Source organism: Scleropages formosus, chromosome 10 (assembly GCF_900964775.1).
Source record: "Scleropages formosus chromosome 10, fSclFor1.1, whole genome shotgun sequence".
In the NCBI taxonomy this organism is placed as follows: Eukaryota; Metazoa; Chordata; class Actinopteri; order Osteoglossiformes; family Osteoglossidae; genus Scleropages; species Scleropages formosus.
Genome location: NC_041815.1, coordinates 5,081,644 through 5,105,807, shown reverse-complemented (window position 1 = coordinate 5,105,807; position 24,164 = coordinate 5,081,644). Strand labels below are relative to the sequence as shown.

Sequence of the window (24,164 nt, the reverse complement as noted above, 5' to 3'; positions counted from 1 at the left end):
GCTATGCTCCATGGTCACTCAGCTGAGTGAGTGTTCTCAGGCTCTTGTTTCCTGCCTTCCCAAGGGGCCTCCAAGGACGTGTTCTACACCATCTGCTCTGGGGACCCGGATGGCTACTTCACTGTAGATCCGGAGACAGGTGTTCTGCGCACGAGCCGGCCGCTGGACCATGAGGCGTGGCCCTCTCTAGAGCTGGAGGTTCAGGCCCGCAGTGGCTCGCCTCCGGCCTTTGGACAGACACGAGTGCGCATCACTGTGGCTGATGTCAATGACAATGCGCCCACTTTCCTGCCCTCATCCTCCGAGTCACTTTTGCTGCCTGAAGCCACTGCCCTGGGTGCAGTGGTGTATCGGGTACGGGCTGAGGACCCAGACTCTGGCCCAAATGGGCGGCTGAGCTTCGACCTGGCATTGGTGAGCGGCACTCAGCGCACCTTCAGCGTGGACCGGACCAGTGGTGAGATTCGTCTGGTCGGGGTGCTTTCATACGAAATGGCACCGCGTCATGACCTGCTCATAACAGCACGGGACAGCGGAGCGCCCCAGCTCAGTGCGACCTTCACGCTGGTGGTGCACGTGCAGGCCGAGGATGACCAGGGCCCTACTTTCGACACGCTCACCTACCGCGTGGAGCTAAGGGAGGGCACACCCGTGAATACGTGCTTCCTGCAGGTGCGGGCGCTGCATCGTGAAGCTGGTGGGACAGGAGGCAACGCTGCCTCGGGTCCGCTGGCCTACCATCTGCGCCCCGATGGCGATGCTGCTGGCTTTGGTATTGCAGCTGACAGCGGCTGGCTCTTTGTGAAGACAGCGTTGGACCGTGAGGCCAAGGACTTGTACCTACTGACGGTGCTGGCCACCTCAGGCAGCGGGCAGCTGAAGAAGACAGGCAGTGCAACAGTACGGGTCTCGGTGACGGACGAGAACGACAACGCCCCGCGACTGGCGCAGGAGCTGGCTTTCTTGGCGGTGCGGGAGAACCTGCCGGCCGGGACAGGCTTCGGCAGGGTACTGGCCTCCGACCGCGATGCGGGCCAAAACAGCCGCCTCACCTACCGCTTCCTGCACGCGGACCGAAACTTCCAGATCAGCTCCCAGACTGGTGAGTGTGTGCTCTGTTACTCCCTTCAGGCACACCAACAGGTGGAAGAATTCAAAGGTTTCTTTCATGTAAGACAGCCCGTTTAGATGCCTTTACTCGAGCATTAGGAGCCAGGCTCTAATCGCGTGCAAATGGGCTTCTGGCCTGAAGGAGAGCGGCCAGACCCACCTGCGCTGTGATTTGATTTAGGCTGGGACTAGAGTGCCGCTCCGGTTCCTGTCTCACCAGCTGGGTCCGGCCTCGGTGCAATCAAAGCCCCTCATTCAGCTCACATCACTTTTCTGTAGAGCTTTTCACCGAGAACGGCCGTGAAGTCCTTCCAGCACAACTTACACAAATCAGAACTGTTAACCCATAACACCATGGCAGTATACAGGATGTCCAAAAATGGAAAAAAGTAAGCCAGAATTTTTTAGTGGAGAATCTAACATGTTTTCCTTTTGGAGATACTTAGAGTTGTATCTGTATGCTTGCATGTGGCACTGGTAGCCCTGTAGCAGCTGTTAATGGTGTCCATCACTCATGATGCACGGTGCATTGTTTAGCTTTCTCAGACAAGATCTCCTCCAGATGATCAGCAGATGTTCTGAAAAAAAATATGGAAAGAACCCACCTGATGTGAAGTAAATTAAGTCACGGATGAATAAATTCCTGGAAACGGGGACAATGTAAAAGGGGAAGAGCAGTGGCAAACCACCAGTTTCCAATGAGATGGTGATAAACATTCAAGCTGCTTTCAAAATCAGTTTGACAGGTTTCACACCAGCTGCAGATACTAAAGTCAGCTGTCACAGACTGTCACAGACTGTCGCAATGAACACCAGAGAAGGAGAAATGTTTAATCCAGTTGGAGCAATTCCTACCAGCAAATTTAAGTGCAGGACACTAATCAGACAACTCTTTCTCCTCCTGTCACCATGTCCAGGAGAGATCACCACCAGGACAGCATTGGACCGTGAGCACCAGTCCAGCTATCAGCTCATGGTAGTGGTTCAGGACGGAGGCACGCCCCCCCGGAGTGCTACAGGCACTATTCACATCACCGTGCTGGACGATAACGACAACGCCCCCTCATTCTCTCACGCTCAGGCTGGAAGAGAACTGGTCATGCAGGTGAGTGTGATCCCTCTATTCCATTCAGGGGTTATGAGTGATCCTATTGAATGGTCCTCACAGGTTTCATCCCCCAGGTGACAGAGGAGCAGCCCCCTGGCTCTCTACTGGGAATAGTACAGGCAAAGGATCCCGATGAGGGAGAGAACGGGACCGTCTTCTTCTCTCTTTCGGGTGAGAATGCCTGTGCGTGCATGCGTGTGTACATGTGTACTGATGTGTTAGGGTGTGGAACACTGATTGCTCCCTGAGCGGCAATGCCTGATATGATTTCCTTCCCATGCTCTATTATTAATTAAGGCCAGAAATTATGCAGTTTGACTTGTTCAGCCTTTTAATATTCTTCGTTTCCCCTGCTCGACCACTTTCTCTTTACCTGCTGACTCCTTAGGGCCAAGAGCAGAGCGCTTCTCCCTCAACCCCAACACGGGAGAGCTGCGCACATCCTCTCCCCTGAGCCACGCAGAGCGGGCTGAGTATGTCTTCACCGTGACAGCCACGGACCGGGGACTTCCCCCACGCAGCTCCTCCAGCAGCCTGCTCATACAGGTGGGGAAGGTTTGGGGAAGGAGGCATATGGGGGAGGCATGTGTAGTGGACAGGTGTAGAGTTTCCACCACTCGTCCGTGCGGTTCCCTCAGCTCAGTCATATATTTCTGCCAGACTTTTCATTTTTTTTAGATTCAAAAGCAATCATGTCAATGGGCTCAGAAAGCTAAAACAGAAATGCATTTTGATGGTTGGTATGGGCAGAGTTGAAACTGTGCCATCGAAAACAAAACATTAAACCCCTCGTCGAAATCCAGTCAATACTTCTTGTTTCAAGAGGGGGGTTCTAGCACATTGTAATCGAAACTCTCTCTGCAGTCCCCTGTGCTGCGCGGTACAGGCAACGGGGATGGTGTGACATTTCTGAAATCTTACCTGCCAGAATCACGTGTTTGACAAAAAGAAGGCTCCACCAAAAGAAGAAAAGACCCTTTATGGAAAAAAGTACACGTTTTTGTGGCATTGCCAAAGCACTGATGTTCACAAAGATGTGATTTTAAACAGGGGTCCAGAATGTGTAGAAAGTCTCATACAACCCCCCTCAATGTCTGTGTGACTTTTCGATGAGGGAAGTTTCAATCTTAGATGGAAAATTGGCTGAACCAAGTATTCCCAGATGGGTGGTGATGAGTGCCAGCTGTAGGCCACTCCAGCTGAATGCCTTTGACACTTTTTAACACGGTAGCTCTTTTGAACAAGGCACAAGGACGCGCTCACCAAAAGGTGTGCCATTGAAGTTAATCAGGTTTAGTATTAACGTTTAATAAGGCACTGAGCACTGGCGGCCCCCCAAAGGACAGCAGCATGTTGTAAATCTTTACACGCAAGTGGCTGGAAAATAGAAAGCCATTATAACAAGTACAATAAAACCACAGTCAATCTTTTTTCTTACTTTGTGCAAAAGCAAGGAAAATAGAATTAATAATGAAAATGAATCATTTGCCACTGAATAAATGCCGGCCACTTATGCTACAAAGTAACTGTGCTACGTTGTCTGCGTTTTTCGATATTTATATACATATGTATGTGTGTGTCTATGTGTGTGTATATATATTTATATACACTTAACATTTTGTTTTTGGAACATTTAACAGCCTTTAATTACATCTGTAATCTGGAACAAATCACTGCACGGTCTTCTCATGTTGCAATCCAATCTCCCAAACACTGAGCCTTAGGCTGAGTTTATGTTCATGTCTGAAAAGGATTGACATTCTAATTAATCGGGTGTTAGTGAGTTTAGAGGGAGGAGAATTGGTGCCGCTGTCTGTACAGGCCTCACTGTCAATGTTGTTCTCTCCTGATATCCTGATTGCCTTTGAACTTGGGTATTAGAATCTCTGCCCGTGTGTTTAACGATGGAGCCGCTCTTATTAAAACAGCATGCTATTCGTGAGAGCGTCTTGGTCTGCGCTTCCACGTTAGCTTCAGTCTTATTTTTCAATATTATTTTTCTTTGAAGTTATTCCTAAATGGTCCAATGGGATCAGTCTACAGTTGTGGAGCTGAATGTTTAAAACATTTTCTTTTCTGATTGTGTTTAATTTTATCACATTATTTTTCTTGGCTCTGAATGGGCCATCTGATTAAATCTGATTTATGCCCTGTCACACCCTGTGTGTGTGTTATACAGGTTCTCAGCCATAGCAAGATTGCCACCAAAACCAACTCCCTATCAATGACCCTTAACTCTATGGAAGGTGTTAAACCTGGGTCTCTGGTTGGCTCCATTCGGTCACATGACCAGCAGCATGTGCCTGAAGCAGGTCAGGTGACCTACACGGTGGTGGGTGGCACGGACCGAGATGGGACATTTGTGGTGGATCGTTTGACCGGTGATGTGTACCTGGCCCAGGAGCTGGATTATGAGCGGGGCTCCCACTACACGCTGGAGGTGGAGGTGGATGATTTCTCCCAAGCCTGCCCTAGTAGTCACCTGGTCCGGTTGGACATCGATGTGGAGGACAGCAACGACCATACGCCCCTCTTCCCGCAGGACCCCATAACCATTGTTGTTCCTGAGAGTACAGAGGCTGGCTCGCATGTCTATACCTTCCAGGCTTCAGACGGGGATGGTAGTGGGCCCAATAGTGAGGTGCGCTACAGCATTGAGCACCGCTGGCCTGACAGCACTGGCCTCCTGTCCCTGGACCCCGTCAGTGGCGTACTGTTCCTGGAGCAGCAGCTGGACCATGAGACCACATCCTCCCTGTACCTGGTGGTCCGGGCCACTGACTTGGCCCTCAACGACAGCCAGCGGCGCTGGGGCTCTGTGACTGCCCGCATCTTTGTGACAGATGAAAATGATAATGGACCGGTGTTCAGCTCACCACCAGCCGTCAGCGTGATGGAGGATCAGCCGGTGGGTTTTGTGGTGCTCTACGTTATGGCCCGTGACGCGGACAAGGGAGAGAACGGTCGGGTGTCCTACCGCATCCTTGCGGGTGACGATGGAGGGAAGTTCAGCCTGAATCCCAACACTGGTAGGCCCATGTTTCACTTCAGCTTTGGGAATCTCTGCTGATATTTCCCAGGCCACAGTTTTATTCTAGTCCTTGTAGGACCTCTATTTCCAGCCTTTGCTGAACCTTCACCTACAGCCCTCAGGGAAACAGCCTGTGGTGTAATCATCACTTCCACAGCCTAATGCTAATAAAACATCTTCTGAAATTGGTGATTGGAACATAATTGCATGCTGTTTTATGTCTCCCCATGTTGGCTGCATTGAAATGAGCTAAGCCATATTCGTACCTCATCATCTCATCAGATATTAGTGCTTCGCCTTTATTAAAGTCCCATCCCTGTGGACTTTTAAACACTAAATGCTTGGTAAAAATGAGTTAAAGCTTAAACTTTTCCAGGGCACTAAGTACTTCAGAATATGCTGAAGAAATTAATACACTTATGTTGAGTAACCATATTCTGTCAGCAGGAGGACATGGTTACTCTGAGAAACTGTCAGAAGCGAGTGTTGCCATGGGCACAATGGCAGCATTGCACTCAACTAAGCCGTTGTGCATGTAAATGTTTTCGCAGGTAACGTAGTCAGTGAGAGATGCACTGGGATCTGCAGTTGCAAAACCTTGCACTGCAGTTGGCTCAGATTACAGCTAGACAGACTCCCGAGCAGTCAGACTTGCTGTCTCACGATATTCCACCCTGTAATTCCAACCAGACTGAATCCGAAGTAGAAAGTTATCTCAGTGTGAGGGGGGAAAGAAAAAGTCAGTCCCCTCAACCACAACTACATACACACAAACACACTCTGCACCAAATTAGAGCCATGAAATTAGGCCCCTGTGGGATCTGTGTGCGCATTAATGATGAGATGGGGTGCCTAATTCTAGCAGGGCACGACAGATCCCATGTTGCGTGATTGGAGTGTGTTTACTGCCTTGCCCCCCCCAAACTCCCCCTCCCTTGGCACACTGGAAACACTTGGGCAGCAGGTCCTGTTTTCCAGCTGGGGCAGTAGCTACCAGGTAGGCTGGCACACCACTCTTGAGATTCACGGAACATGAGACTGTGTTGCAAAGTCTCATTGTAATCCTACCATGAGAAAATATGCAATAGCACATTGTGATGGTGATAAGTGATTATGCAGACATAATCAATAGCACAACTTTTTACGTTACGCTATATACCGTATGTTCTTAGACTTCAAGGGTAGAACAGCATCTCTTCCTCTGACAGTTGAAGCGCAGTCCCATATCAGCAGACATGTCACCTTTTCCGTGATTCACCCCAGTCTGCTGGCGTACTGAGACAGTTTCTTAATGTTATCGTTTAAATACAGATTTTACATTTTTTGTTGTGATGCTACTTTCTGAGAATTTCCGAAATGTTCCATGTCTTGTCGATCTCCCCTTCTTAGGTTCTCTGTCCATCCTAAAGCCGATTGACTGTGAGGAGCAAGCCTTGTACAACCTGACCATTATCGCTGAGGATCATGGGACACCCCAGCACTCCACTGTTCAGCTCCTGTCTGTCCACGTTATCGATGTCAATGATGAAGTCCCATTCTTCACAGAGAATGAGTATGAGGCCCAAGTCTTGGAGAACCAACAGCCTGGGTCCAGTGTGCTGATGGTGTCGGCTTCCGACAAGGACCAAGGTGGGACCCCATGCACTCCCTTTAAACATATGTAAACATATTAATGTCACATCTTCGAAATTCGGTGCAGTTCAATTTATTTTCATAGATCGTTCTTCTCACGCAGCGTCATAGAGTTCCGAACAAAGGCATAAGACAGATAGTTGGCTATATATTAAGTCACTATAATAACCATGCAATTACTAAAGCTGTACGTAAGCCTACCGCATCCTCGTGGGTATCGATGGAGGGAAGTTCAGCCTGAACCCCATCACTGGTAGGGTAATTCCTCTTGAATTATTAGAAAAGTACGTTAAGTGCAAAGCAATGACATGGGGCATAGCTGAACGTGATGGACAGTTAGCTCCCCAATGCCCACCCCCTGCCAGTTCTGCAGGATAAAGAAGACCAGCTGCTGGCCATTAAGAGACAGTCAAGGCCTTGACACGAGGCAGCTGGTGGGAGGACGAGAGGTGACTGAATGAGGAGTTAGAGGCGGAGTGCTGTGAAATTTTTAATGTTTGGTTGTGATTTTCACTCCCTTTTTATTCTGCTGTTTCTTTGTTCTGTTTTCTGGCCAGTTATCTAGTTTTAGTTTCTGTCTTTTCAAGAAAAGCCTTGTCTTGTCCAGAGCTTGTACTCCATCCACATGGCACCTCCACCTCACAAAAGGACACAATATAAATATGTGATTTTCTATTGCACTTGAAAATATCAGAAATTGTTGCTTTGCCCATCTTTTTTTTTTTTTTTCTTTTTTACATGAGCTTCCCTAGCAGTTGTTTTTAATTGGCATCAATGCTGGGGGGCCAAAGCGTGCAAAGAGCTTGTGTGTGAGGTGGGGGGCAGGCACAGCGCTTTGCGTTCTCGTAGTCTGACTCAGACACACATAAAACAGAGTGATTATAAACTTTCTCTCCAAGACCAATTAGTGAGGTAAACAGGTGGCGGTGCCAGACCAGTCTCCCGGCACGCAATCTGGCAACCAGACACCAACTGGGAGCCATGGACGCCAACTGCTTAGAAAGCAAAGTGAATTGCAAACAAATAAAGCAAACGCACGAGAGTGCCACACTGTTTACATTTGACATGATAGAAATAACTCACTTATTATTGGTAAGGCACATAAGTTGCAGGTCTGGCTTTTCAAGCCTTACAGTAGGATTTCAGACTCTGTGTTTGTTTGTACTGTCACCCGGGACTTACGGAGCCATTCTGGCATAATGGTGTGCTGCCCTAACCTATGACTTTCCTCAGGGACCAATGGCTTTGTGACTTACGGAGGTCTCTTGGAGGAAGGTTTCGCCATCGACTCGGAAAAGGGTGTCATATCAGTTACCAGGGTTCTGGACAGAGAGGTCCAGGAGCACTACATCATGACAGGTATTTCTCCAAATGGTCAGACCAGAAGTTTGTACCGTGTGGAAGGTTATAATAAAAGTCCTCATCAGTGCAGTGCTTTAAATTCCTGCAGTGAGTGGTGATCTTTGCTTTCTACCTGCTCTTCTGTTGGTCGTATGTACTCCTAAAAAGTCCTCTCTCCATTTTTGGCAGTGTACGCCAAGGATGGCGGCATGCCTCCTAACTTCGCAAAGGCCACTGTGAGGATTACAGTCCTGGACCAGAATGACAATAGACCTGCCTTTACTGCACCCCTGTACCACCTGGAGGTGCCGGAGAACCTGGAGCCCGTGGAATTATTCACTCTGAGGGCCACAGACCAGGACTTTGGGGTCAGCGGGGAGGTGGAGTACAGGATCATAGGTAGGGACTTCTTGTCTGTCTTTCTATAGCTCACTTCTGTTCCCTGTGTTGCTCTTTGTTAAGAATTTTCACATTTTATCTTCAGAGGATTTGCTCTTATTTTCAGCTTTCAGCTGTTTGGTTGAAGTTCTTGTTTGTGCGTATTTGTGTGTGCATGTGTACTCCTTCACCCCATCAGCTGGAGACCCTGACGGGGACTTCCATCTGGACAGCCGTTCGGGGGTGCTCGCCACTTCCAGACCCCTGGACCAGGAAAGCAGGTCCAAGTATATGCTGACGGTTGTGGCCCAAGACCATGGGAGTCCCTCCCTCAGCGGCACTGCGACCGTGGAGGTCACCATCCTGGACGTCAATGACAACAGCCCAAAGTTTGAGCAGAGCAGCTACACAGTGGAGATCCCAGAGGACGCATCCGTAGGGTCCCTTGTGTTGGAGGTGACAGCCACCGATGAGGACCAGGGCTCCAATAGCAAGGTTCTGTACTTCCTTAGAGGGGCCCCACAGGGGATGTTCCAGGTGGACCAGGACACAGGTCAGATCACGACAGCGATGCTACTTGACAGAGAGAGGTGGGATTCCTACAGCTTCCTGGTGTGCGCTGCTGATCTGTCCCCTGCTAGCCCCCGAAACACCACAGCCCAGGTGACCGTTATCATCCTGGATGTGAACGACAACGCGCCCTTCTTTGTCCAGGACCCACTCGTGGTCAATGTCTCCAGCTTTAGCCTTTCCAGCCACCAGGTAGTGGCCACCATGAGGGCTGAGGACAAGGACTTTGGTGCCAATGGGTCAGTGTTCTACCGCTTTGCCAACCCAGTAAAAGGCTTCACCATCAACTCATTGACCGGGGCCATCCAGGTGACAGAGAGCCTGCAGACCCTGACCCAGAGTCAGCACACTCTGATCGTGCAGGCGGTGGACCAGGGCAGCCCCTCCCAGTCTTCCCTTGGCGTGGTCATCATCTACATCAAGGAGCAGGAGTACAAGGGGATCCGCTTCTCCCGTAATGCCAGGGATGTCAGTATCCAGGAAAACGCAGCCAAAGGTGCAGCACTGACTTAACGAAAAATGCTGTATGCTTTTAACAGAGCTTAGTACTTTCTTTTATTGACATAGCCATAAATATTGTAACACACAATGGGATTGTTTCTTTGGGTGCCCTGAGTTTGTAGCCAGTTTTTTATTACCACACCTCCAGATGGCCTTCAGGAATCCCACGGTTGTAGATATATTGATTAGTACATGAAAGATACAGTCTATTATTTACTTCAAAAACCTTTGGGTGCATGTGAATATTATCATTATTTAGTAGTAGTAGCTTGTTGTGAGCTGTGGCGCATGGTGTAGCCTTGCCTTCTCTCGCAAAATGTGGTGAAGGTTCCTGTCTTGTGGGCCTTTCCCCAGGTACGGCCGTTGTACAGGTCCAAGCCCAGCACCCCGACGGCTCCCGTAGGGGCATTACCTACAGCCTCTTTAGTGGCAACCGGCAGCACTCCTTCAGCATAAGTCCCACTTCAGGTGAGTTGAATGCAAAAGGTTTCCTAGTACGGCAGTGTGATGTGTCAATACGAAGGGATTGCGGGAAAAAGGGAACTTTGGCCCACTTGTTTCCCACTTCGGTGTTATGCTTTATGTCTCCAGGTGAGATATTTGTCCAAAGTTCTGCCGCTTTGGACTTTGAGGAGAACCCCAGGCTCCGCCTTGTGGTGAAGGCTGAAAGTGCTTCTTCCAGTTCCTTCATGGCCGTAAACCTGATCCTGCAGGACGTCAACGACAACAAGCCTCGCTTTCAGCTGCAGAACTACGTGGCATACATTCAGGAGGCGCAGGGATATGATTTCCCCATCATCCAGGTGCAGTTGCCATCCCCAAAGCCTGTGAGGATGATTTGGCTTCTGTTGAAGCATGGTGTCATTAACCTTGGAAATGAGAAATCTGTAACAGGCGCTGTTAGAGGTTGGAATATAGCTTTTTGCTGCAGTTTAATGTTCCTGTCAGCATTAATCTATACCTTTAATTTTTTTTTTTTACTTTAGGTGCCTCTCTTCCAGTCACAATGTCTCTGAAGTTGTGTTTTCTCTATAGTAATTTTTTTTTTCTTTTTTTTTTAAATGTCTGTACCCCCTACTCCCACACAAAGGTTCTAGCTGATGACCTTGATCAAGGTCAGAATGGTCAGGTGACCTACTCCCTCAAGTCGTCTTCCATGAGTGGCCTTTTCAGGATCGACCCTTTGACTGGGAGCATCAGCACATCCGCCATCATGGACAGAGAAATCTGGACACAGACGAAGTGAGCCTTTTGAGCCATTTTTTTTCCCGGCAATTATTTATCTTTTCGAGGCCTTGACCGGAGTTTTGACAGCCCCAAAGTGCTTGCAGCAATGGGTGTTTTCATGAATTTAACTATTTTACCGACTCTACCTTTAAAATTGCTCATTTTGCAATTTCTTTGTTGTTCATAGGCTTGGTTTCCATGTCAAAAAAGGCATGCAGATAGTTTGCACATTTTCTCAGAGTGCGAATTGTGATTAAGGCCATCAACTTGTCTTTCATGTCCTTCATGCTGCGCCCTGCTTGATTTTCTTTGTTCAGCTTCCATAAATGAAAACCAGTAGAGATTAATTTGGTTGGACTCGGTGCTTAATATTAAGTTACAGGAGACACTCCCTCTGTGTTACAAATGTTAAGATGTTTTGGATGAAAGTGTAATAGAACTGTAGGGGGTATTGGACAGATGGTGAATAACTAAAGGTGGCTCTGGACAAAGAAATTTCTGGAACCCCTGCCAGGTGTTCTTGACTGACAGACATGTGTTTTCTTTCAGTTATGGCCCATACACTTCTGTATTTAAAGCCAGAATTTATGGAGATGTCCTACATTTATTTTAGAAATGTGTTCATTTGCTTTTACAAACGACATAAGAATCTCAGAAATGACTCTTAAAAAGTGGAGGATGGTAAACAGGAAATTAAGGTGTCCACGTTCTCCAGGAACAGGGGAAATTGAGCTTGGTGTTTTTCTCGTTCAGGCTCGTTGTCACGGCAACGGACCGAGGCAGTCCCCGGCTGGCTGGATCCGCCACTCTCACCGTGATCATCGTTGATGTCAATGATAATAGTCCCACAATCCCTCTGCCTCGTGAAGTCCGCGTGCCGGAGAGTGAGTCATCTGACCTGTGAACTTCCCCAGCAATATTCTCAGCTGCCTCTGTACAAACACCAGGACTTGACACATGAAGTTACATTTGACTGTCAGAGTTACTCGATCTTTAAATTATGATCAGTTGTTTCCTATAAATTCAATAGACATCTTGTAGACTTGCAGTTCTAATTTTATTATTGGATGCTATATTATTAAAATGATGTAAGGACACAAGGTCTGCCAAAATATTAACACATGAACCTACAGCGCCTGGTACTCAGCAATCTGTTTTGTTTATTACCGTAATTATTACATTTTCACCACACTGACCCCATGCATTGGTATGGAATGTCAGTTCAGTTAATAAAATTAAAATGTAGTCTTTCAGAAAATTATCAAATTTTTTGATACCGTTTACGCTTATGATTTGTAATGTGTTTTCCTCCAACCACTCCCTCCAGACACCATGATTGGCACAGAGATCACGCAGGTGACGGGGAACGATGTGGATTCTGGTCCCCCCTTGTCTTACACCTTGCAGCTGGATTCTCACTCCCTGGGCAAGTTTGGGATCCACAGGTATGGTGGGGGGGTTTCCCTCACTGCTCCCCTGGATTTTGAGGAGAGGACCTGGTACACTTTGACCATCCGGTCTTCGGACTCCCGACATCAGAGCGAAGCCAACCTGACAGTACTAGTGGAGGATGTGAATGACAATGCGCCGGTCTTTACCCAGGATCTCTACCAGGTACACCTCACTCAGAACCCCATGAACCCCAAACACCCAAGTCACTTTAATTTGACCTTTCGAGAACTTACATCACTTACAGCCCAGGCCATAGTTGGGCAGCATGGTGGCATGACAAGTAGTGCTGCTGTCTCACAGTGCCTGGGTGGTGTGAGAAGATGTGGGTTTGATCCCCACTCGGTCTGTGTGGAGTTTGCATGTTCTCCCTGTGTCTGTGTGGGTTTCCTCTGGGCGCTCTGGTTTCCTCCCACAGTCCAAAGACATGCTGTTCAGCTTCACCCATAATGTGTGAGTGACAGAGTGTGTGTGTTCCACTGATGTATGGATGAGTGACCCAGTGTAAGTAGTGTCTCTAGCAGTGTAAGTCACTTTGGTGAATAAGGTGTGTGAGCTGGTAACACTACATAGAGTTCATTGGAAGTCTTTTTGGAGAAAACTATGATAAATAAGTTTGAACATAGCAGAATCTCTCTTTCTGAAGCTTTTTCTCCTGCAAATGCAGAAGATATCCTCCTGATTCTACAAAAAACAAGTTTGTTACCTGGGTTTCAATTTAAAATGTGGAGCAGCATTTTACTTAGCTGTACTTTACAGCCTATCACATCACATTACTGTAAGAGCAGATGTGGCCCGTAATCCGTGAAGCAGGCTAGTTCTACACTGGCGATGTAATGTTATGCTCACTTGCTATCTCGAAAGACACAGAAGGTGTCTTCAGAACCTGTTCTCGGGGGGGGGGGGGGGGCGATTCACATTATAGGCTTGTCACACTCTATTAAATTTAATAAACACCAAAGCTGGCGTCCCTCAATACCTCCACCTTTCTGTGGTATTACCGTCCCACACATATTGAATGTAATTAAAGTTTTATAGTTAATCGGACATGATTCCAGCTGTGCATTCAACGGAAGGTGCAGACACTGGTTTTTTAATTCTGAATGCCTTACAAAGTGCAGGAAATGACATCAAGAGTGGGACAGCAAGTAAAAATAGCACTTCTTTGTTTCCTAGGTAACCTTGCCTGAGCATTCCCCACCAGGCACCCCAGTCATCACAGTAACTGCCACAGACAGGGACGCAGGGAAGAATGGAAAGGTCACATACAGAGTGATGTCATCAACCCTACATGGCTTTTCTATCGACCCAAGCAATGGTAGGGTGCTTGTTAATTTTTTTAAGTTTGATATTGTTTTTTTTCTTCTCCACTATTATATGTACTTTATGTGATTGCAGTCCTGTCCTGTTGAAATGATTATGACATTCTTGACACTCTTACATCACCGTCGATAGATAGATAGATAGATGTGTTCAGTGCTTTTCCCATGCATCATACTAGAAATATCTGTCCCCTCTTCACTGTATTCATAGAACATTTACCAGAAATCAGATTAATTTCATCAAGTATAGGCCCTCTGTGTATCGTTGTTTCTCTTGCCTCTTTCTCTTCTATATATGGGTTTAAATGATTAGGCATAACTGGATTGTAAATTATATGCATCACACAATTCAGATAAGCTCAGTCTGAATAAATAAGCTGTAGGATTCAATGTCATTTTAAACTATCTTACACAAAATTTGAGTTATATGAGGAATACCTGTAATTGTGAACAAATCACTACATAGTCATTTCTACCCTTTCAGTCATTAAGTTAAAAGGCTAATGAAAAAGAGGCTCACAAATAATTTATTTTGTTCTGCTTTGGGACAGATCAAGAGAAATGAGCTGTGTTGGCTCACCTCCAGCAATTTTCTCAGCCCAAGATCATTCTCATTTCACACGATTGTAAAAAAAGCGGATTTAGTCTTTCACTTTAGTGGAAACAAAGTTTGAATCAAATGTCTCATTCTGTCAACAGCTATAAGTAGTTAAAAGCTCAGCTGCAACAAAAATAACGTATACGGGGAGCTCTAACGGGCAGAGTTGAATACTCCTAGAGTAGAGAATTAAAATGACAGTAGTAATTGAACATTATTAGACTTTGTTTTATATAATATTAAAACGATTCTGATTTATTTCAGCTGCAAATTACATGAGTTGAAAAGCAAGCTGCTTAAAATTGTACTTGTGTATTTTTCCAGGCACACTGTTTATTAACGAGAGGATAGAATTTGACTCGGACCACCCTTCCATCAGTGTGCTGATTGAGGCAAAGGATGGGGGCACTCCAGCACTGACTTCCATCACCACCGTCCTCATACACTTGTTGGATGTAAACGACCACACGCCTGCTTTCCACCAGTCTGAGTACAAGGCCACCGTGTCAGAGGATGGCCTCCCAGGAGCCACCATTCTCACTCTGGAGGCAATAGATGGGGATCTGTCACGGGAAAACTGTGGCTTCGACTTTGCTATCGCCAGTGGCAATATGGGGAATGCCTTCCAGATCGAGAGCAGCGTGCGTTACCTGGAGGGCCGGGGATTCCAGACGGTAGGCACGCTCATCCTTGTAGAGCAGCTGGACTTTGAGGCCGCACACCACTACAATCTTACCATCGTAGTGTCAGACCGGGGAGTGCCGCAGAGAAGCTCCAGCGTGCTGGCTATTGTCACCGTCACTGACGCTAACGACAACGCACCAGTCTTTAACCGTGCAGAGTACAGCGTGGTGCTGAGTGAGGGGGCAGCTACAGGCACAGAGCTTCTGCGTCTCTTGGCTACTGACCCTGACTCTGCACTGAACGCCAAAGTCCAATACACAATTAGCTCTGGGGATGAAATGGACCTTTTTTCTATCGATCAGTGGACAGGAGCTTTACGTCTGCAGAGATCCCTTGACCGGGAGAGGAAGTCTTCCCATGTGGTCATCATCCAGGCCTCTGATGGCAACGGTCACTACACGTTGGCCCCTGTCACTGTAGAAGTGAAGGACATCAATGACAACAGACCTTTTTTCCCCCTGAAAACTCTGACTGTAAGCATTCGTGAAAATCTGCCACCAAATGTTTTTGTAACCATGCTTCATGCTATTGACTATGACACTGGCATCTATGGCCAGTTAAAGTACTACATGGTGGACAAATATGGAGAGGGCAGAGATTCCTTCGTGGTTAATCAGACTTCAGGTGAAGTGCACACCCGCTTAACCTTTGACTATGAGAAAGTGAATTCCTTTAACTTTGTGGCTCTTGCTATGGATCCAGGAAACTACTCTGCAACAGTCACAGTGCAGATTTACATTACTGGCGAAGATGAGTATGACCCAGTCTTCGCGTCATCCGACTTCTTCTTTGAGGTACCGGAGGGAGCCAAGCAGGGGCAGAGCATTGGACAAGTGCATGCCAGAGATGAGGACGGAGGCTTGGATGGCATTGTACTGTATTCCTTCCCAAGCAGCTCACCTTACTTTGAGATCAACAAAACCACGGGGGTAGTTTTCCTGAAACTGGACAGCTCAAACAGACACATCGTAGGAGGGCGATCAAAGAGAGAGGTTCGGCAGATGACACTAGATGTGACAGCCCACAGCCCCCTCGAGACCTCCCGTGTGGCTAAAGCCCAAGTGACCATCGATGTTACTCGCACCTCTTTCGGTCTGGCACCTGATGTTAATTTACTGCTCATAAGTGTCATAGCAGCTTCTCTGGGAGTCATTGTTATGTTAATTATCATTGCCATCACTTTATTCCTGTTGAGATCCAGACGTAAGCGTAAGGAGCAAGATGCCCGCAATAGGACAGGGTCATCTGGCACAGTCATGCAGAAGCTTGATGAATCCAGGGTGATTGCAGGTGAGAGGATCTACCACCAGACCTTGCCTGGATATACTAGTGATCAGGGTAGTACAGGAGGAGTGCCATACCCTCGGGGAGGGTCTCTGGACCCGTCCCACTCCAGTGGGCGGGGCTCAGCTGAGGCAGAGGCCGCAGAGGACGATGAGATCCGAATGATTAACGAGTATCCACGCGTTTCCAGCATCTCGTCCTCCATGCAGGAGCACATCTCTGCCCGGGGTCCTGACTCTGGGATCCAACAAGATGCCGACCAGCTGTCAGACATCTCCTGCGAGCCGGTGATGGAGACAAGCCAGTGGTTCAAAGGGAAGAAACTGGGAAGTCTCGCTGGTACCTTGCTGTCTACACAACACCCTATGTACAGGGATGAAGGCGGAGGCTACCTTAGTGTTGGAAGGGGTCTCAACCTCTCACATCCAAAAGACTATGCATTCCCTGAAGATGGGAAGCCCTCTGTGGATGGTTCCCTTACCGCCATTGTGGCCAGTGATGAAGAGCTGCGGGGCAGCTATAACTGGGACTATCTGCTCAACTGGTGCCCACAGTTTCAGCCCTTGGCCAGTGTCTTCACCGAGATAGCCCGGCTAAAGGATGAGAATGCTCCTCCCAACCCCCGCAGGCCCTTCCAGCCCAAATCAAAGACAGATCCCAAACCCAGAATTGACCCCCCACCCCTCATTACCTCAGTAGCCCACCCAGGCGCCAAAACTGTGCCCCCAAAGCCTGCCATAGGACGGACGTTCCCTCACCTGCTGTCACTCCGGCGGTCGCCCATTAGCAATGAGGGCTCCATCTCCTCGGCTGCCATGTCGCCAAGCTTCTCTCCCTCACTTTCACCACTTGCGGCCTGCTCACCTGCCGTATCTCCCTTTGGGGTGACCCAGGGGCCCTCGGCCTCCATGATCAGCACAGCAGAGCATTCGCTAGATCAAGCTGAGGAGGCCGAGATGAGGATTTGACTCCAGCCCTCTGAGGATAAAGGGCACCACAGTACAGGTTCTTGAAAACTCTGGGGTGTTTTGAAACACTCCCCATTCACTCCACCTCAGTATTTGTGTTATGTTGTTTGGTCTCCCTGGCTGGCCAGAGAGTTGAGTATCTGGAGTTGCTGGAGTTGCTTAAGTTGAGCATTTTTGACTCTAACTTTTCGTTATTGCATTGGGTTCGTGTGGTCACTCTTCATCAGTAATCTCCACACACAATCGTAGCAGTGTTTGAAGACATCAGGAGCCACCAAGCGTTTACACATACAAACAGAGAGCCAAGATTGTGGTCACAGTGTTGTAAGACACTTTTTTTGCTTGTTTTTTTGGACAGAAAATATTGATCAGGCCAAGAGATTGCCATTTCATTTGGTTATACATGTATATTTGTATGTATGAAGAGTATGTTTGTTTGAACTGGTTCAACAGTCATGTTGTATGTGTTGAATGTTGAGATTTCTTGACATGTGCGTGATTGGGTACATGTGTTTTGGTGTATATTTATAAAAACAGAAATAGTGCTCACTAGAAAAAACAGATATGAATTCAGCGTTCGGTGTGCTGCAACATTTGATTTATGTCTCACGTAAAGTGTCAAGTAAGCTACATTTAAGGCTCTTGGACTGAAATGAAGACAAATGGCTGCCGTTGGAAGCGAGGAACCTTGCGGGAGAGACGTCTTCCTCTTGGATCCCTGCGAAATGAGGACTTGTCAAGGATTTCCCACAAGAAAATGAGTGAAACACAGTCCTTATACAAGCCTAAATATGGGCTGCTCACCTACAAGTAAAATTGAGAGAACTTTACCGAAGATGGCGTGACCATCATCACCGATAATTAAGCCGCAGCAAACAAATTGAGTTCATATGTCTCGTTACCTTTATGGAAGTACAGTCCCAAAGGACAATTGTAGAATTTATAAACGGATTAGGAACCCTTTCGATTTAGTAAACCCTTGCTGTTTTGTGTGTAATGTCCTTTCTTTCAGTGACAGAGTTGAATTTCTCCCATCAACCAGTAGCCACTGGTACTGCTGTTCAGTTTCAGGCCCACCATGGAACGGCCGAGCGCTCTAATTAATCTCCGCCAAACTGAGTAGCAGTTGATGGCAGCTAATATCTGTAAGAAAGCAAGGAAATACATGTCTCGGAATGCAAAACAAACTCAGATCAGAGTAAACACAACTATGTTGTACAGATAAACTGGAAGAACGAAAAAACTATTCCTCCTCAAGGTTTTCGAGTTACATATGTACATATAGTTATCACTATGTACAGTTTCTTTTTCTATGAAGAATCACTGAGCTGAACAGAAGACAACTGAATAAAACTTAGCTTTCACTGGTAATCTGGGAGTTAGGCAAGGGAAACACTTAGAAGAATGTATATATTTTTGACGTAGCTCAGCGATTGAAGGGTATTTGTTTTATCGTTTGGATTACAGGTTTGTTTACATGACTTTGATGGACTTGACATACGTTTGGTGGTCTTTTTTCACAAAGGAAGAATAGGATTTCTTTGAAGTTCAGACTTTTTCAAAATTCCACAGAAATTTGTGGGATAGTGAAGATTTTCAAAATGACGACACTTTAAAAGGACAAAACTGACCAATGCAGAGAAAACAATAAAATGCAAACAATGGATTCAGATTTTGTTTATTACATGACTCTGCATTCTCATGACTCCCTTGTTCAAGTGCCAACATTTGGCTTGTTTTTTCTTCTTGCTCTGGTGTTTTATATTCACGTTTAAACCCTTTTTGTGGTTAAATTACCTGTTGGCATTGTCAGTGGCATCTCTTCCATTTGCAGTACATACTTGCTCAACGCTGTGGTACCTGTGGAAGTCCAGCCTCAACCTTGCTGCTATTGCTGTGGTCTTCAGAAACTTTGTGAAGACATAGTTAAAACAAGTGGAGCAAATCCAAATAAATTCCAGAACAGTGGTGGTGGGGGGCTGGTCTGGATCAAAATTACACTTTCCACCCAGCATCAGCCAGCTGGTCTACCTCCCATGAAGAAGCAGGTTTGGCTTTGAACCAAGGGCCGCTTGTGCATGGTCCTAGTCCAGTTTTGGGCTCTGTTTGCATTGTAATGAGCGGTGTTTACTCAGCAGTGTTTGTGTGCATGCCCATCTCTAATACATGCTGCTGCATTCTGGAAAATGCATATATGTGTAGGCATTCCAACTGATGGTTGTACGATCCTGTGGTCGCACGGTGGTCCTGACACTGTGGATCTTCTGGTTTTTCTGTTCCGCAATATCATTATGTTGTTTTAAGATATCTCAGGCTCCCAAGCACTGATCAAACTACAGTCAGATCAGGAGAACAAGCATAAGGCCTCTGGCAGCCTGCATGTAAGGCCCCAGTGTAAGATTGTATTCATAAGTGCGCAAGCATTTGCCACGGAGGCAAGTCTGGAAATTCAATTTTCCCTTCATTTGTCAGTGAAACGAGTTGCTCCTTGACAATTTCAGAATCCACTTTCTCATTTCTAATTGTTAACATGTTGGCAGGAATTTTTTTCTACCTTGGCGCAGCGGTTTTCGGACCGAAGTTTCACTGCCTCCCAGTTGTGCAACCATGAGAAAATATGTCATGCTTAAAAAGCAGCAATCAACGATATGCCATGCAGTTCCATTTAAGGTTTGAACATGATCACATTCATGTTGTGGAGTGATTTATGTGAGTTACAAATTCAGTGAGCAGTGGTGCCTTATTATAGGTTCCCCTAAGATTCTGAAATAGCCCTGTAAATAATTTAACTGCAAATTTGATATAATTCTGCATTTTATTCTTTTTAACCTCCAAGGCTCAGTAGATTTTACAGTTTACACTCATGCTAACAACAAAATAAGCCATTATTTACTCAGCTGACACCCATTTTGAGAAGTAGGGACTTCACCATACTCAAGGGCACCAAACTGAATTTAGACCAGATTTTGGTCACTTACACTAGTTCTTTCAGTGACACCTGCCTTTTTATTTATAAATACTTCCATTTCTTACAGGTTTATTGCAAAACATAAATCACATAAGCCGTGTCTGTACGCTTATCATTAATCTGCATTTTAAATATTGTAGTAGTCCAGTAAATACCAGTGTTATTTTACCATATTCCTTTTTAATGCAGCTGGCATAAAATCAGAATTGTCTAAACCTGATTTATATAGTTTCCTCAAACCTTTGTTTTAGACATTGACATTGCTATATTGACATCTTGCCAAGTGCCTAATGTAAAAAATGACGAAATGTGGGTAATGTGCGTTATAATCACACAGGATTACATATCTTACTTTCAGCAATGGGGAAAGGTCACTGAATTTTGTATTGGTCTTTTGAAACCTGTTGGCATGGCAGGAATGGCAGCAAAGGGGAGTCACATTGTTCAAAGACTGGTTCCTACTAATGGACCTTAATGGACCTTTGCTGCTCTTCAGGGCCTTGCCTGTTCATGAAGTTAAAGCTGGTGTTGTGTGGGGCTGCTATTGTCAACTGTCTTCTCCACTATGGATACTGCTCCTCGCTCCCTGCCCAAGAACACCTTCTCATATGTGCCTCATGAGTCCAGATGACAAACTTGCATTTGGGTTTGCACCTGCTTCTGTTTCAGAGAAATTTCCACTCTGAAGATCCTCTTGGCTGGAAGAGCCTCCTAGATCTTCCTGCATGAGGATGACGGAAAATGTAGGTCTGTGGCCAACTCCGAGGAAGTCACCGTATTTTTCAGGATGTCAAAACACCTAATGAAGACAGAAGAATACAAAAAGCTCAATAAATTACAGACCTAAATGGTCTTAAAGGACTTATTTAACTTTGGTGGCTGGAACCAGTCTGTTAGTTGTAGCCTGGATGTCCCATGCCAAAGTCACAAGATCTCAGTGTGAGGAACAATGCATTTTGTGTTTTGCCTCCTTTAAAGCACCTGCAATGTGACAGGGAGCTAAACCTGGAATCTCCCATGCAGGCTCTTCCATGACCCAAACAGGAAGATAGTCCTCTGTTACAAGTTGTCGTCCCCCTGTGGTCAGTATATATGCAGACAGGCTTTGTTCTTCATACTTGCTCATTGCAGAACAGGATCTTAACCTATATTACGGAGTAGTAAATACATGAAAAGGTGCCGTTATCTGTATGACTTGAGATCCACATGTGCTGTGGATGCACAGACAATGCAGGGAACCTCCTATGCAGTTTAGCACTTGTGCTAAGTTGGTTGCCCATCTGATTTCAAGTGTTAATTCACACTGGTGTTTTTTCAACTGTACCGTAAATCCGCACCATGTTTTGCTGTTAGAGGTCTGTGGCAGAGACTCTAGCCTTTTGATTGTCTAGACAAGTAGGCAAGAGCTTTACACTTTAGAGCGGTAGTGTTAACTGTCACCATATATACTCCTTGCCAAGGCTCATGTTCCAAAAACAGACCCTGTTCTAGCCATGGCATCTAACATCCTGTATATTAACAAGGTGAATCATTTGAAACAGTGATGTCAAATCAATGTAACACTGATTTAAAAACATCTCAAGGATGATAATAATAGCAGGAATTTTGAAATCAGAGGCATTCATGTGTAAGTTCTCATACAGATGACACTTTTCCCATTTCCAAATGCAGTTTGCCGAAGGTACCAGTTAGTGTTTGCATTTACAGAAGGTTCTGGAAGTCAGTGTTAAAGTGCCTCTACAAGTCAGTATTTGATACACAGGAATTGAAAATGTTTGAGAACAGGTACCTGAGAACACAGCTCACATGGGACCGCTCTAACAATGTAATGGTGTGAGACAGCAGTAGTAAGCCAGTGTCTCCTGTGTACACCTACTTCCTCCCTACCAGTGTTCATGGCGAGGTTCTCTCAGCACCATCGCACCTGTCTTGACGTAGCCCCAAATAGCCGTAAGCACACAGGAGAGAACACGGTCATTGATCCCGTGATGCTCTTTCGTGAGTCTGCAGCCCTGCTTTTTCATGTACACCGTGTTCCTGGAAGAACATCCCCTTAAAAGGAGATTGAGGGTTTCCAAAAACAATAGCCTGCTCCTCTCAAACATATGCTGCTAATGCCGCCAGGCTACAAAAAGTTATCACTAATGCTATCACTTAGCCTGCGTGATTACTGTTAATACGCAGATCCCTCAAGATTGACGTTTCAAAATTCCCATCACTGCTGCCAACTCTAAATTTCATCCCATTTATTATTTTTTAAATCTCTTTTTACATCGGTTCCTCATTTTGAAAATGTTATTTTAATATTTCTATTAGCGTTTCCTTTGCGTTCGCATGAAAAGGAGGGTCACTCCAGGACAACACACCTCGTGTGTTAGTGTGGCATCAGAGTCAGTGCTGGATGCAGTCAGAAAGAAACAGGATCGGGAATCAGGATATTGGTCGACACAAAATAATGGCGGTTTATTAAGAAGATGCTACTAGAACCAAACACTTTTGTTAGATCACATGCGTGTTTTTTTTTTTTTTTCCCCATTGAATTTTCTAAAGTGGAACAAGATGGCAGCATTAACAAACGAACAGAACTGCTAAACCATTATGTTCAACAGGTTCAGCTTCTGACTGCAAAACAATCCGAGTCCAGGTCCTCACTCTGAACCCCGTAGCAGCCATCCGGCCCAGCCGTCACCCCACAGCTAATGTAGGAGTATGGGAGCAAATTGATGCAGATGTCTCATGTCATGTTCCTCAAAGAAACAGCTCAGTGGTAAGGTGAGGAAAACACAGGTGGAACAGCTCTCTTTGCTTCTGGTGCCTTTTAGGAAGAGTCTCTTTAGGAGTTGGTACTTTTCGTCTCTTCTGTGTCCTTGGATCTGAATTTTTAAGGCCTCCCATGAAACCCAGTACCTGCTGTTGAACTCAAGTTCTCCTGTGAATCAGTGAAAGTTTGCAAGAAGGAAGGAAAGTCTTATTTATTTTTCATGTGTTGCTTAAGAAAAACGTGTTGAGATGTTGTGTGATGAGAGGTTTGGGGGGGAGGATCTGAATTGTTATTTTCCATATCTAACTGATGGCATTGCATGTGTTTTTTGAGAGTTGTATGTAGCTGTACATTTTCAGGCAGGAAGCGTCCTGAGGGTCTGTGAACCCACATTTTATACTTGAGCACAACAGTGCCAGTGTTCCTACTTTGTGTCATTGTTTTGATAAACATATGCCTTAATAAAAATATTGCTCAATCAGAAGGAATGCCGCGTTGCTCTTCCGTGAACGTACGTGAGAAAACGCAGAACGACCCATAAAAAGGGTACGAAGGGGATCAGACTTCTGCTGACCAGTGACTTGGAGGATGTGTAAGTGCTGACCGATGTAGAACTGATGTGTCACTGCTGACTCTCGCTTTTCCGTTCACGTTGCCAAACTTTCTCCACTCATTTCTATTTCATTTGGTTTTCATGAAGTATTTTTCAAGCACTCCTATAATTTTTTTTTAAAAAAAATGCCTTTCTCTTGTACCAGTGGCTTCAAAATGCTCCCGAGCAGTCCTTACACTCCGAAATTTTCCGTTTAAATGCGAACGCATAAAGGTAACATAAGGATTTTAGGTGCTAGGAGCAGTTGAGAGGGTGGCTGTTTTGATTTGTCGGTAACGGTTGATAGAGTTGGGGGTTCGAGCACTGAAGTGCTGTGATGTTCTATGAGAGGAGACTCTCTACTGGATGCAGGTTTTATGCAACGGTCCTGAGCAGATCAACAGCAGAGGCTCAGTCTACCGTCTCCCTGTAAGGGAGAGGTTCTTACCCAGAAGTCACTGCTATCTGCTGTGATGCAGCACAGTTTACCACACTTTGCCCTGTCTCACACCTGTGAGAATCCCCAATTCTTCTCCCCATTGTCCGTTTCGCTCCTTCTCCACACTTTATTGCTCTTGCTCGCTCTCTCCCTCCCTCTTTCTTTCTCTCACCCTCTTTATCTTCCCACCTTTTCTCCCTC

General features: G+C 46.1%; 1 protein-coding gene across 1 annotated transcript in view; it reads left to right on the top strand.

The window, feature by feature from the left end:
- The window catches only part of LOC108941801 (protocadherin-16-like), a 97,659-nt gene extending 74,260 nt beyond the window's left edge, over positions 1-23,399 (top strand). Inside the window, exons 6-21 of the mRNA XM_018764662.2 lie at positions 65-1,102; positions 2,028-2,215; positions 2,293-2,389; positions 2,607-2,764; positions 4,398-5,247; positions 6,639-6,878; positions 8,115-8,240; positions 8,412-8,621; positions 8,800-9,666; positions 10,026-10,139; positions 10,263-10,474; positions 10,762-10,913; positions 11,652-11,782; positions 12,226-12,512; positions 13,524-13,665; positions 14,592-23,399. Of these exons, the coding sequence (XP_018620178.2) occupies positions 65-1,102; positions 2,028-2,215; positions 2,293-2,389; positions 2,607-2,764; positions 4,398-5,247; positions 6,639-6,878; positions 8,115-8,240; positions 8,412-8,621; positions 8,800-9,666; positions 10,026-10,139; positions 10,263-10,474; positions 10,762-10,913; positions 11,652-11,782; positions 12,226-12,512; positions 13,524-13,665; positions 14,592-17,203 (7,424 nt within the window). The 3' untranslated portion in view covers positions 17,204-23,399. The remainder of the gene's footprint in view (positions 1-64; positions 1,103-2,027; positions 2,216-2,292; positions 2,390-2,606; positions 2,765-4,397; positions 5,248-6,638; positions 6,879-8,114; positions 8,241-8,411; positions 8,622-8,799; positions 9,667-10,025; positions 10,140-10,262; positions 10,475-10,761; positions 10,914-11,651; positions 11,783-12,225; positions 12,513-13,523; positions 13,666-14,591) is intronic.
- The last annotated feature ends 765 nt before the right edge of the window (positions 23,400-24,164 follow it).